Genomic DNA, 13,766 nt, shown 5'->3' on the forward strand with positions numbered 1-13,766 from the left:
GAAGAGAGAATACAAAATAGCACACACAGTTGTAAAATCCCCTGCGGGCAGTTCTGTGGCCCCCAAGTTCCAGCTCCAGAAATAGTTACTGGAGTCTAATTATTCCTTACCAAGGAGAGAGCCTGGCGTGTTCGTTTCTGAAATGAGATGGGGCACCTAGTTGTAGCTAAGGTCTGATTCTTGGATATGTTATGTCTGCATACATCAACATGAATCGTGGCTCTGAAGAGGGAATTTCTAACAAAATCAGGGCTAGGCTAGAACATCGCCCCTGAATCAAATTCTTTCACTGTGGGGTTGTTTAAAGCTGGACAAAGACAACAGGTGTCAGAGAATTGCAGAACACAGGGCTGTTGTTGTTTTTGAAAATTGCACAATATGGTTTTTTGTTTTGTTTTGTTTTGTTTTTTAGAGTCAGAGTTTCATTCTTATTACCCAGGCATGGAGTGCAGTGGCCTGATCTCGGCTCACTGCAACCTCCGCCTCCCGGGTTCAAGCGATTCTCCTGCCTCAGCCTCCCAAGTGGCTGGGATTACAGGTGCCTGCCACCAGGCCTGGCTAATTTTTTTGTATTTTTATTAGAGACAGGGTTTTGCCATGTTGGCCGGGCTGGTCTCGAAGCTCAGTGATCCGCCCACCTCAGCCTCCCAAAGTGCTGGGATTCACAAGCGTGAGCCACCGTGCCTGGCCTGAAAATTGCACAGTATATTAACTGTGTGGGACTGTGTTTCTCCCGCTACCCCTGGTTTCATTTTACCCTGCCTGGGTCATAACCTCCCAAAGAGGGATTATAAATGAGAGCAAATGAGTCTTGGGAATATCATGAGACCTTTCTGTGGCCTTCGAGTCTGAAGCAACACGGGCTGAAAGCGTTGAGGCCGCACCTGACTCATTTCCACAGCCAGCCGAGGGGTGCAGGGGTTGAGATCCCCAAGTGCTTGGTTTTCTCCCCAGCTGCTCCATTTTCTCCCCAGCTGCTCCCTTGCTGACTTTCTGTGTCTGAAATGACCCCCACTGTTTTATGATAAACCTGTGAGAAATGGGCTCTCCCCAGAACTTGGTAGTTAATGACTGGTTGATGTCTATTAGACCTGAGCTTTCCACCCTCCGTGCTTATCTGGAAATGGCTGGGGCAGGCAGCCATGTTAGAGGGAAGCTTTTTGCCCACAGACACCAACTGCAGGGGGAATTGTGGGTAAAATATGGCAGCCTCTCCAACTAGGGGAGGTGGGGGGTGCCCTCTGAGGTGATTCCTGAGCTTCCACAGGGCAGTGACCTCAGGGAGGGTAGAAGACCTTGCTTCCACTCCTAGTGGTAACCTCCCTTTAAAAATTCATGTATTAACCTCCACCAAAGGGCTGTTTATTTAGAGTGGGGTGACCTCACCCTCCCTCAGAGGTCCTTCTCTATTTGTGTCTCAGAGCGCTGGTGTCCCTTCCTGAAGCAGAGGGTGTTTCCTTAGGGGACACATTTGCATTGACAATAGCGAGGTCAGAGATTTGCGTGTGAGGCCTGCAAAAGCAAAGCGAGTGAGTAGGAAGGGCAGAGCCCTGGAGAGACAGAGATGATGGAGTGGTCCTTCCGGGGCTAGAAATGAGGGTGAAAGCATGGATCTGCCGAGCCTGGGTCACACGTACTTAAGTCCTGCTACCCTGAGGGAAGTCAGAGGCTTCTGGGCCTTCCCAGATCCCACAGCTCCCAGGAGCGGGCAACTGCAGGTGGAGCTCTGCAGGGCCCATCAGGGGCCTCAGGTGTGGCCTCGTTTGGCTGCCTTCCTTTAGAGCCGAGGAAGCCACACCAGGACTGGGCTGGTGTCTCCACTGCCCCACCCGGATCTCAGCCAAGGCTGAAGATCTCTAAGCAGGGTCTGGGCACACTGAGAAGGCCTCTGGCAGCTGCATCTGGCTCTGGGAACACATTGGTGAGGTTGGAAGAAGGATGGGGGGAGCACGGAGGGGCAGCTGCCAACCTCACCTTGCTCCTGCTTGCAGAGTATGAGATAGAGAGGTCGTTCTTTCTTCGAATGAAGTGTGTCTTGGCGAAAAGGAACGCGGGCCTGACCTGCAGTGGATACAAGGTACGGGGAGTCATGGGTGCGGGGAGGAGCTGGCCGTGGGTCCTCACTGTGTGTTTTCAAGAGCTTCTGCAGAAAGGAAGGCGCGGGAACGCAAACTCGTCATCCCCACTGACATAGAACTCTCCAGGAACATGGAGCACAGTCTGTTGGAGGCACATGTGAGAGCTGGTGCTTTAGGAGGATGTTCCAGGCTGGCTGGAATTCATCGCATAAGATCTGGAATCAGCGTGGCTTAGGGCAGATTTTATTAATACCTTGGCGCTTTGCATGTGGACCAGTCCCACTGGAGCTGCCGCCTCTGGAGTTTATTGAGGCCCATCCTGGGCACGGTGCAGCCGGGAGTGGTATCCAGAGCACGGACACTGCTCTTCCTCTCGGGATGCTCCACCAAGTTCCCTGCCACCTATGACGGGTGCACCACAGTAATGCTAGAGCCCTTTCCAAGGCACGAGGCAGAGCTTTCATCTGCAGCACCACATCTGGGCCGCTCCCTCAAGCATCTCAGCTGCCCTTTGGAATGAGCAGCACCAGCCAGGTTTTGTAGTCAAGGACCACAGGAGGGATGGCAGAAGGGGCTCGGTGGCGGAGCTGGGACTCTGAGCCCAGCCCATGCTCCTCCCTGGCTCCATTTCTCTGCCAGACACCACTGCTTGTTCTGGTTAATTCCAGAATGGAGGAGTAGGTCGCGTCTCAGGGCACGAGAGTCAGCTGCTCCCCAGGGAAAGGTGGGTCGGGGAAGTCTGTGCTGAGTGCCCCCCGCCAACCCTTTTGTCCCCTCTCTGGGCTCCTCACCCTCCTCCCAGGCATCTTCACTGCCATCTCTCCCACCTCAGAGGACAGACATCATAACCCATCAGTATGAGCTGGAGGCTGCTAGTAACTTTCTTCCAGGAGGATTTTCTCCCTAGAAAAGGAGGGAGGAGGATGGGGTGAGAGGAAAGGGCATTTTTGTGCTTTTGTCTTCTCTTTCTGGAAGGCCCCGCCCCAGCTCCCCTCTTGGACCCCACTCTGAGCTCCTCCTTTGACCTGTATCTCACTGTGCTGTTACAGTTTGGGGGATATGTTTCTTCCTCCTTGTCCCAGATGCTAAGCCTCTTTGGGCTACGGTGGGGCCCCAGGAGCCAACAGACATTCTTCAGAGGACTTGGGTCTTTTTGTTAAGGGACAGGGTCTTGCTCTGTCACCCAGGCTGGAGTGCAGTGGTGCAATCACAGCTCACTGGAGCCTCAAACTCCTGGGCTTAAATGATCCTCCCACTTCAGCCTTCTGAGTAGCTGGGGCCACAGGCGCACACCACCACACCCAGCTATTTTTAAAAATTTTTTGTGGAGATAGGGTCTTGCTGTATTTCCAGGCTGGTCTTGAGTCCCTAGCCTCAGTCAGTCCTCCTGCCTTGGCCTCCCAAAGTGTGAGGATTACAGACAGGCGCCACCATGCCTGGATGGGATTTAGGTCTTGATTTTTTTTCTGCCACTTATTAACTGTCCACTGCCCAATCTTAAGTGATACACAACACTATCTTGTTCTTGGTTTCCTCATTAATACAATGAAAGAATAGACTAGAAGGATTTTAAGATTTGTTTCAGCCCTAAAGACGATGAATGCATTCAGAAATCCTGCAGGAAGGGTTTTGGAACGGAGAACTTAGGGCTAAGACTGTTCACTGCTGTCGTGATGACAATGATCCTGTCAAGATTTCACAGACTGCAGCTTGAATAAATTCTTCCAGTAGTGAGGCTCGAGGCTGTACAGATGTTTCTGTTTGACACTGAAATACTGCATTTTTGTCTGTATGGCTTTTGGCTATAGCAATTAGAAGGGCTTCTATAGGGCCACTCTGGCTTACTATTATGAGGGGATAAAATCTTGAATTATAGATAAAGGAAATAAAAGTACATTAAAAATGAAGACTTCAAAAAATTGTACTGGAGCAGGGCACAGTGATTCATGCCTGTAATTCCAGTACTTTAGAAGGCTAAGGTGGGAGGATTGCTTGAGCCCAGGAGTTCGAGACCAGTCTGGGCAACATAATGAGACCTTGTCTCTACAAAAAAAAAATTTTTTTTAATTAGCCAGGCATGGTAGCACATGCCTGTGGTCCCAGCTACTCAGGAGGCTAAGGTGGGAGGATCACTTGAGCCTGGGAGGTCAAGGCTGCAGTGAGCCTGATTGCACCACTGTACCCCAGCCTGAGCGACAGTGAGACCTTGTCTAAAAAAAAAAAAATTCTACTGACAGAATTGTGTATTTACTGGAGTGATACAGCATGTCGAGTGATACAGATGCCAAGTTCAATCCCATCAGAAGGTGGTAAGCAGCACAGTCACTGATGCGAGCACTGTGGAACAAATGGTTGGCTTCCCCCAGATGCCTTTGTTGTGTTACCTACTCACAGCTTGGCAGTGAGCTCATAAGGTATATCTCCATCACATATTACAGAGCCCTAATTTGTAGTTACTTACAGTACAGTCCATTGGATAAGACAACCCTTATATTTTATTATGATATTTTTTGTTGTCTTGTGTGTTTGTTTTGTTACCCAGGCTGGAGTGCAGTGGCACAATCTCGGCTCACTGCAACCCCTGCCTCCAGGGCTCAAGGGATCCTCCCTCCTCAGCCTCCCAAGTAGCTGGAGACTATAGGCATGCACCACCATGCCCGGATAATTTTTGTATTTTTTGTAGAGACGGGGTTTCGCCATGTCACCAAGGCTGGTCTCGAACTCCTGGAGTCAAGCGATCCCCCGACCTCGGCCTCCCGAAGTGCGGAGATGACAAGAATGAGCCACCGCATCCAGCTATTATGTTGTTTCCTAAGAAGCACAACTCTCCACTTCTCCTAAGCAATGAACTGGTGCCTGTCAGCACATTGGGCTGCACAGCGGAGGAGAGGCTGGGCTGGGAGAATTTCAGCACGTTTGAGAAAATGAGCCAGGAGGAGTGGGCACCAGCCCAACCCTGGGCGGCCAGTGGCTGACCCTGCCCTCTCCACTCCCAGGTCATCCACTGCAGTGGCTACTTGAAGATCAGGCAGTATATGCTGGACATGTCCCTGTACGACTCCTGCTACCAGATTGTGGGGCTGGTGGCCGTGGGCCAGTCGCTGCCGCCCAGTGCCATCACTGAGATCAAGCTGTATAGTAACATGTTCATGTTCAGGGCCAGCCTCGACCTGAAGCTGATATTCCTGGATTCCAGGTGAGTTCGGCACCTGCCACTGTGGCTGTGGCCTTTTGGAAGACACCGGTGGTAGAAATGGGCCCCTGAAAGCTGCCATCTTGGCCAAATCATAATGAGGAATAAGTCATAATAGGAATGTGGATTAAGCAAAACCAATTTATGAACTGAAAGAACATATGTCAGCCTTAGGACTCAAGGACTTGTTTTATTTTATTTACTTATTGATTTACTTATTTTATTTACTTATTGATTTACTTATTTAATTATTGATTACTTATTTTATTTACTTATTGATTACTTGTTTTATTGTATTTACTTATTTGAATCACTAGAATTTGAAATGAAAACATGTGCTGTGAGCACAGGTTGGGCTTTTTTGAAGGCCGTGGTGTCAGACTCTGCCTCCTGTGTCCAAGGAGGACATTAGAACAAACGGAAGGTTTCCACCCTGAGTGTGTGTGAGGGGGGCCTTGGCACTCAGGCTGGTGTGAAGCCACCACAGGGCTGAGGCTGGGAGCAGAGAGGCTGCCTTCCCTGGGGCATGCCCTGCCCACCGCTCCTGGGTGCCCTGTCTACATCTGGGCTGGGAGGAGGGGATTGGATGACGTCATTTCCCCTGGCCTTGGGGAGGACCTGCTCTCCAGACCCGTGCTGGAGTGGCCTTCACTCTTCCCGAGAGCCGGCTGCAGTCCCAGTTTTTTAACTGGGTCTGCAGTTGAAGTCCAAGATTTTTAAAATTGAAGTTAATTTTAATTTTAATTAATTTGTTGTTGTTGTTGTTGTTGTTGTTGTTGTTGAGACGGAGTCTCACTCTGTCGCCCAGGCTGGAGTGCAGTGGCATGATCTCAGCTCACTGCAAGCTCCGCCTCCCAGACTCACGCCATTCTCCTGCCTCAGCCTCCCGAGTAGCTGGGACTACAGGCGCCTGCCTCCACACCGGGCTAATTTTTTGTATTTTTAGTAGAGATGGGGTTTCACCATGTTAGCCAGGATGGTCTCGATCGCCTGACCTCGTGATCCACCCGCCTCAGCCTCCCAAAGTGCTGGGATTTCAGGCGTGAACCACTGCGCCCAGCCTAAAATTGAATTGAATTTTTAAGTGACACATGCTAACTGCGTTTGGTTTTCAGGGTTTTGCGGTGTTTGTGGGGTACAGTGTGATGCTTGGACACGTGTCCACGCTGTGGAACCATCAAACCCCTCCCAAGTCTTGAGGCCACGCGCTGGTCAGGCCTCTTCCGTGTTCTTATTTGTGAAATAGCAGCGCGGCCTGCCCGCTCACTGCTAGGAAAGATGAAATTAGATAATAGACTGAAGCACTGAAAACAGTGAAGCGTCTCTTACCTGCAAGGCCACTTTAGCTCTTGGCAGGTAGGTTCCTCGGCTGTGCAGGCAGGAATAAGTCATCAGAGACCCCACTCCTGATGTGGGGTGTGTGTGCGATGAGGCTTTGGCCGGGCAAAGAGAGATACATTTTGCTTTCTGTATGTCCGGAAGCCAGAATTTACTGCTTTCTTTTCTCTTTCACTTTTTAAAGTTGTGGTAAAATACACACCGTATAAAATGGATCATTTTAACCATTTATTGATGCTCTATAGAGAAAAAACGAATCTTCCTGGTTAGGGGCGAGAGATAAAGATAGGAGTCGGTTTGGCTCCTTGTCAACACCCTTCAGGACCACTCAGAGGCAGGGGAATGACAAGGATGAGCATGTCAGGGTCACCAGCATCTTCCCAGAAACTCCAAGCAGAGAGGAAGCAGTGCTCTTTGGGGAAGGCTGCCAGCACCACTGGGGATGGCCAAGAGCGACAAATGCCATTTTCTTGCCATGCAGAGGGACTCCCTGCAGGGACAGAAGGCAGCTGAGCCGCCCCAGCTGGAGTGGACCCCTCTGCTCCCTCTTTTCTGACTTGGGAGCCACTTCTGAGAGGTGGCTGGAAGGACATCAACTGCCCAAGGTCATTATCGGAGACATCTGGGAGGACCCGACTGGTTTCTCCGTTGTTTCGTCTCCTAGTTTTCCTCTGGTCCTTCTAGGAAACCCCTGAGACTGATGAATTCTCGAGAACAGGAAAGAAGTGGTCTCCCCAGAGGAGAGACCTGAGGGCTTTCCCAGCCGTTCAGTCCACACTGCCTGGAAAGGCAGCCGAAGGTAGAGGAGGTTGTGCCTGAAGGGGGCCTGGACAGGGCCTGGATGGGGCTTTGCAGTAGCAGTGGGGGCTCCCGCGCCTCAGGGTGTGGGGGCTGCACCCCTGGAGTGAAGAGAAAAGAAGGCTGGTGGTCTTGAAGGAGACGTCCTGCCTCTCCCAGATCTCTGGTTGTTCCTGTCATATCAGGAAGCTTCTAGCAAAGCCTTGAGGCCTTTTCTGAGCTACAGTCACATAGGAGGGGCTGCAAGGGGTCAGAAGAGTGCCGCAGAGGCCTTCCCAGTCACCAAGGGGTTGGGGCTTGGGCTGGCCCAGTCCTGGGAGGACAGCAGAGTGGTCAAGCAGGGTGGGAGATGTCCCTTCTGGGTCCAAACCCCAGGGGCCAGGCGAGGGCTTGGCCTGAGGTCTTGCGGCCCCAAGTCGTAGGAGTGAGGGTGGTCGTGGGTCTGTCTGGCACCACACCCCGCTCAATCCCAGACACAACTGAACTCGCCGTAACCTGAAATTGGGCTCGTCGGGGTTTTGTGGTATTTCTCTTTGAAACTGGAGCTGATGCTTTTGCTAAGGATGGGTGAACACAGCGATGTTTGGGGTTTGGCAGATCCCTCTGACAGGTCTTCAGACACCAGAGGCTTGGAAAAAACTGGGAGGGCACCCTGCCAAACCCCTCCGTTTCCCTTTAATTTTTAAAGCCAGTGTGTACTTTGATGAGAAACTTAATATATGTGCTTCTGATTCATTTACACGTTTGGGGCCGTTGTTCTGTAACTTTGCATCCAAAGGGTCTGGGAAGCCTCTTTCATCCCCACATGGTAGAGATGCCTGGTTTTCTTTTTGGGGGAAGCCAGATGGCTCAGTTTTCCTGCCACACAGAGTTAAATTCTGATGGGGCTTGAAGTTCTAGGTGGCCCTTAGACAAGTCCCCTGATCCCTGAATGACTTTGGGCTCTGCAAGGCCCCCTTCCCCGCCACTGCAAGCCCTGTGTCCTTCCTACCCTAGTAGGACACCATGGAAATGAGTACACCAAACAGGGAATGATTCCAGGGAAACATGAGGCTCTCCGAGATTTACGACCCAAAGCTTGAGCAGATCTTAAGAGAAAGGGAAGCAGGTTAAAGAATGAAAGTGAGGTCAAGTTTCCCAGCTTAATTTACAGCTAACGTCTCCTATCCTAGCAGGGAGGGCCCCCAGCCCTGGCCCTCCCTCTTTCCCCAGCCTCACCCGGTCTCCAGGACTGACTCTGCACCATACCCTCACCTGCCTTGGAATCCCTTCATCCCTCTCTTTCATCTGTTCTTGAAAATCCGTCACCAGGATGTTGAGGACCACCCCCTTCGAGGACGTGGTGCCCGGCCCCATTGCTCAAAGCCTGGGAAACCATCGTTGCCACGTGCAGCTTCCACCTACGGCCAGAGCGATCCCCACGCGGGTGATGATGTGGTCTTGGGTACTGAGAGCCACTTTTCTTCAAAGAGCCGAAGTGGGAAATTAATATGCCTGGGGCTCGATGAGAACACAGAGGGGTTGTGTCACGTAAGCCCCGGGAAAATGCTTCCATTTCTCTAGAGAGCTTAAGGCTTTCCTTTTAGTCACAATATCTTAGGTCATTTTCCTGTCTTCTGGGGGGTCTGAGCCAATCCTCCCCTCACAGGAGCCTTAAAGGTCTCCAGTTATTCCATAATTCCCAATAGTGAGAATCACCCAACGGCAGCATCCTGAGACCATCTGTGCCAATCAACAGTGTCTAGCATGCAACGGAGGTTTAAACACTCGTGCCCGCAGTAGCCAAGATGTGCAAACAAATGTCCACAGACAGAGGGATGGAGGAACTAAATGTGATGTCTACATGAAACAGAAACTTATGCAGTCCTAAGAAGGAATGAAGTTCAGACACATGCCGCAGCATGGATAGGCTTGGAAACATCATGCTGAGTGAAAGAAGCCGCACACAAAAGGCCACATGGTGTGCCATCCCACGGACATGAACTTTCTCCGAGAGACAAATTCTTAGAGACAGAAAGTAGAAGGGTGGCTACTGGGGGCTGGGCAGGGGGCAGTGGGGAGCTGGTGTTTAATAGGGACTGAATGTCTGTTTGGGGGTCATGGAAAGCTCTGGAAAGGGGCAGTGATGCCTGTTACACAACATTGTGAGTGCACCAAATACCACTGAATTGTACGCTAGAAGTGGTTACCATGGTGAATTTTATATTATGTATATTTTACCACAATTTATAAAAAACATTCGCACAGGACCGTCCCCCCAAAGCCCTCCAAAAGTGGGTTCTTTCTCACCGTAGCAGCTTTCTTGCAATATCGGTATCAAAGTTCACTCGTAAGCATTCCCTGATAAGCCGAACTTCGAAAAAGGCTACAATTTTAAGCCATTCCAAACATTCTCTTAGCCGGTGGTTTCAGAAGAACATTCCCGTTCATGAATAGTGCTACATCCTGTACCGGGCTAGAGTTCAAAGACTTGCTTCTTGTAAAAAAGATCATTCTCAGTTTCCAAAATCAACATTTCCCCCCTGAGCCTTTTAGCACTTGATTAGTTGGCAAAACCAATATTAGTTTAAATGAAAGGCAGTCTGCAGAGTGGTGTAACTCACTGAGCCGCCGTGCCCCCGCAGGGTGACCGAGGTGACGGGGTACGAGCCGCAGGACCTGATCGAGAAGACCCTATACCATCACGTGCATGGCTGTGACGTGTTCCACCTCCGCTACGCACACCACCTCCGTGAGTAGCACACCCACCCAAGCCACGGGAGGTAGCTGGTCAGGGAGGAGACACTGAGGACAGAGCTGGGGGGGACATGTCCCTTTTGTTGGTGCAGTTATCATCCATGATACACACGTGAATGTCAAGCCTCACGTGTGGCTTCCTCCACCCCATGATTAAGTACGGCTGCCTGTTGTCGGTTTTCAAGCAGCCGTGTGCACCCTTTCAGCTAGACTCTAGCAGCTGTAGGAGCAGGAAGTTGCCTGGATTCTAGATTGTGGATGTGGAACCTAAACTCTGTGATCTGGACACCATTTGCGAATAACAGCAACAACAGTGGACGAACTGCTGGTTATGGAGCTCTTACTGCTGCGGGACACTAGTTTAAGTGACTAAACACATTACCAGCCCAATAAGGGAGGGTCTCATGGTCGCGATCCTCATTTTACCAGTGAGGACGCTGAGGTTCAGATAGGTTAAGCCACTTGCCCACCTTCATACAGCTGGGAGGTGGCGGAGCTGGGAGCTGAACCCAAGCAGAGCCCTGTCTCCGACTGCTATACACCTGCCGGCTAGGGGAAGCCCAGGAAGGCCACCGTTCCACGATGGGAGAGGTCATCTTGGGACAAACAAGATTTGTTAACAAGGGTGAACAAACACCGATTTGATTTGCCATTGGAGGTGGTTTGGGAACATCTGGATGTAGGGGGGATGCTCTAGTCACTGAAATGTTTGAAGAAGTGATGCTTTGGCCGGGTACAGTGGCTCAAGCCTGTAATCCCAGCACTTTGGGAGGCCTAGATGGGCGAATCACAAGGTCAGGAGATCGAGACCATCCTGGCTAACACGGTGAAACCCCATCTCTACTAAAAATACAAAATATAAGCCAGGCATGGTGGCGGGTGCCTGTAGTCCCAGCTACTCAGAAGGCTGAGGCAGGAGAATGGCGTGAACCTGGGAGGCGGAGTTTGCAGTAAGCTGAGATCATACCACTGCACTCTAGCCTGGGCAACAGAGCGAAACTCCGTCTTGAAAAAAAGAAGTGACACTTTTACTTTTTTAAAATTAAAAAAAATTTTTTTTTGAGACAAAGTCTTGCTCTGTCACCCAGACTGGAGTGCACTGCAACCTCCACCTCCCGGGTTCAAGCAATTCTCCTGCTTCAGCCTCCCAAGTAGCTGGGATTACAGGTGCGTGCCACCACGCCTGGCTAATCTTTGTATTTTTAGTAGAGATGGGGTTTCACCATGTTGGCCAGGCTGATCTAGAACTCCTGACCTCAGGTGATCCATCTGTCTCCGCCTCCCAAAGTGCTGGGATTACAGGCGTGAACTACCGCACCCAGCCATACACTTTTAGAATCCAAACTGAGGCAAAGATCAATTTGGATGGAGTGGAATGCCTCATCCTCCTGCTGTCCAGTCCTGCCATGCCCATGGCCGGTCAGGGGTGCTTTGTAATGGGGTACAGACAGTTAGAGGAGCTGAGTCTTCTGCAGTGTGGCCCAGATGGCGTGTCCTCTGTTCTTGCTCCGCCTTCTGTTGGCTCAGGGATGTTAGAGGACAGGTTGCCAGTGTCAAGTGGAAAGTGGACGGCAGGCCCATGAGCTGCTGGGTCCATAGATGCGTGGTGTGCTGGGTTCAGTGTGGACTGGGACCCGGGGACTCGATACTCCCAGGGTGTCGCTGTTGCTCTTCCCTCCCCAAGTCTCTACGGACAGAAACCCGTGACAACCAGGACTTATGGCTGGGCAGGCACAGATGGCTTCTTCCTTGCTCCTTGATGCATGCGGAGACTTGGAGGTGTGAACCACCCTTTTCTGTCTTTTGTTAAAGACCAAATCATGATCTCATAGCCATCCCTGTCATTCTGGAGACCAAGCTTGGTAGAGAAGCAACTACTTAGTGTTTGGATGGAACTTCTCAGTCGGTGTCACTAATATGGGAGCTAGAAAGTTTTCTTGTGCAAACCAGGTATGCTGTGTCAATTCTAGAATGAGATATCCAGGAAACTCGAACAGGCAGCTGTGAAGAGCAGAGTGGAGAGGGCTCTGAAGTAGCAAGAGCAGTTGGGAGATGGGAGACGCACGTGCCTCGAGAGCACAGAACTGTGCTGTGCCCTCGAACAGTCTGGGACTTGGAGAGCGAAGGTGAGGGCTCACACCTCCACACACCCCCCCTGCCACTGTTGGGGTGGAGGGACTGACCAGCTGCTCTGAGGGAAAGCCGGAGTCATGGTTGCATTGCAGAAATGCAAGTGTGCTGGAGACCCAGTCCCCAAAGGAGTAGGTGGCTTGGTTTCAGTGTCACCAACTACATTCACTCTGAGCTCCCCCCACTCCTGCGGGAGGGACAAGAACCATGAGGGCACAGCGATTCCATTGACTACTTTTTTTCCCATTAGGGTGGAGGATTTGTTTCCTAGGGCTATTGTGACAAATCAACACAAACTGGGTGGCTTAAAACAACAAAAATTCCTTCTCTCACTGTTGTGGAGGCCAAAAGGCTGAAATCGAGGTATCAGCAGAGCTGCTCTTCTCCGAAGGCTCTAGAGAAGGATCCTTCCTGCCTCTTCTGGCTCCTGGTGGCCCCAGGCGTTCCTTCGCTCATGGCTGCATCGCTCCAGTCTGTCTTTATCTTCACTTGGCTCACTCCTCTGTGTCTGTGACTTTATTTTATTTTATTTTATTTTTTTGAGACAGAGTCTTGCTCTGTTGCCCAGGCTGGAGTGCAGTGGTGAAATCTCAGCTCACTGCAACTTAAACCTCCTGAGTTCAAGCGATTCTCCTGCCTAAGCCTCCCTAGTAGCTGGGACTACGGGCGTGCACCGCCACACCCAGCTAATTTTTGTATTTTTAGTAGAGAGGGGGTTTTGCCATGTTGGCTAGGCTGGTCCGTCCACCTAAAGCTGGGATTACAAGTGTGAGCCACTGTACCCGGCTTGTGACTTTTCTTTTAAGGACACCTGACTTTGGATCTAGGGTGCATCTGGGTAATCCAGGATGATTCTGCATTGAGATTCACAAGATTCCAGCTGCAAAGTCTTTTCCCAAATAAGTTCACATCCATAGGTTACTAGGGTTAGGATGTGAAACATATCTTTTTGGGGGACCCTGTTTAACCCAAGGCAGGCATTTTTGGTATCCTTTCTAGCCCTTAAAAATCCAAAACAGTAATAGAAGTTCTGCTCAGGGCCAAAGTTTACTTTCCTCCCCAGGGTGTCTCTAAGACATGGCTGTGCCTGCAAGAGAAATTCTGGAAGAAGCAGGAAGGCCACTTAATTTTCTGGATAGTATATTTATATAAAACTAGAGGTCTGGGTGTGGTGGCTTATGCCTGTAATCCCGGCACTTTGGGAGGCTAAGGTGGGCAGATCACATGAGGTCAGGAGTTCGAGACCAGCCTGGCCAACATGGTGAAACCCTGTCTCTACTAAAAAAATACAACACTTAGCCGGGCGTGGTGGTGTTCACTTGTAATCCCAGCTATGCAGGAGGTTGAGGCAGAGATAATGGCTTGAATCCAGGAGGCGGAGGTTGCAGTGAGCCAAAATCTCACCATTGCACTCCAGCCTGGGTGACAGAGCGAGACTCCGTCTCCAAAAAAAAAAAAAAAAGTAATGGCAAAAACCGCAGGTACTTCTATAC

At 50.7% G+C, this 13,766-nt stretch overlaps 1 protein-coding gene across 1 annotated transcript in view; it reads left to right on the top strand.

Moving 5' to 3' along the window:
* The window catches only part of SIM2 (SIM bHLH transcription factor 2), a 48,706-nt gene that overhangs the window by 22,503 nt on the left and 12,437 nt on the right, over nt 1-13,766 (top strand). Inside the window, exons 5-7 of the mRNA XM_003895511.5 lie at nt 1,992-2,077; nt 5,075-5,274; nt 10,032-10,138. Coding sequence (XP_003895560.1) covers nt 1,992-2,077; nt 5,075-5,274; nt 10,032-10,138 — 393 coding nt within the window. The remainder of the gene's footprint in view (nt 1-1,991; nt 2,078-5,074; nt 5,275-10,031; nt 10,139-13,766) is intronic.

This window comes from Papio anubis, chromosome 4, assembly GCF_008728515.1.
Source record: "Papio anubis isolate 15944 chromosome 4, Panubis1.0, whole genome shotgun sequence".
NCBI lineage: Eukaryota > Metazoa > Chordata > Mammalia > Primates > Cercopithecidae > Papio > Papio anubis.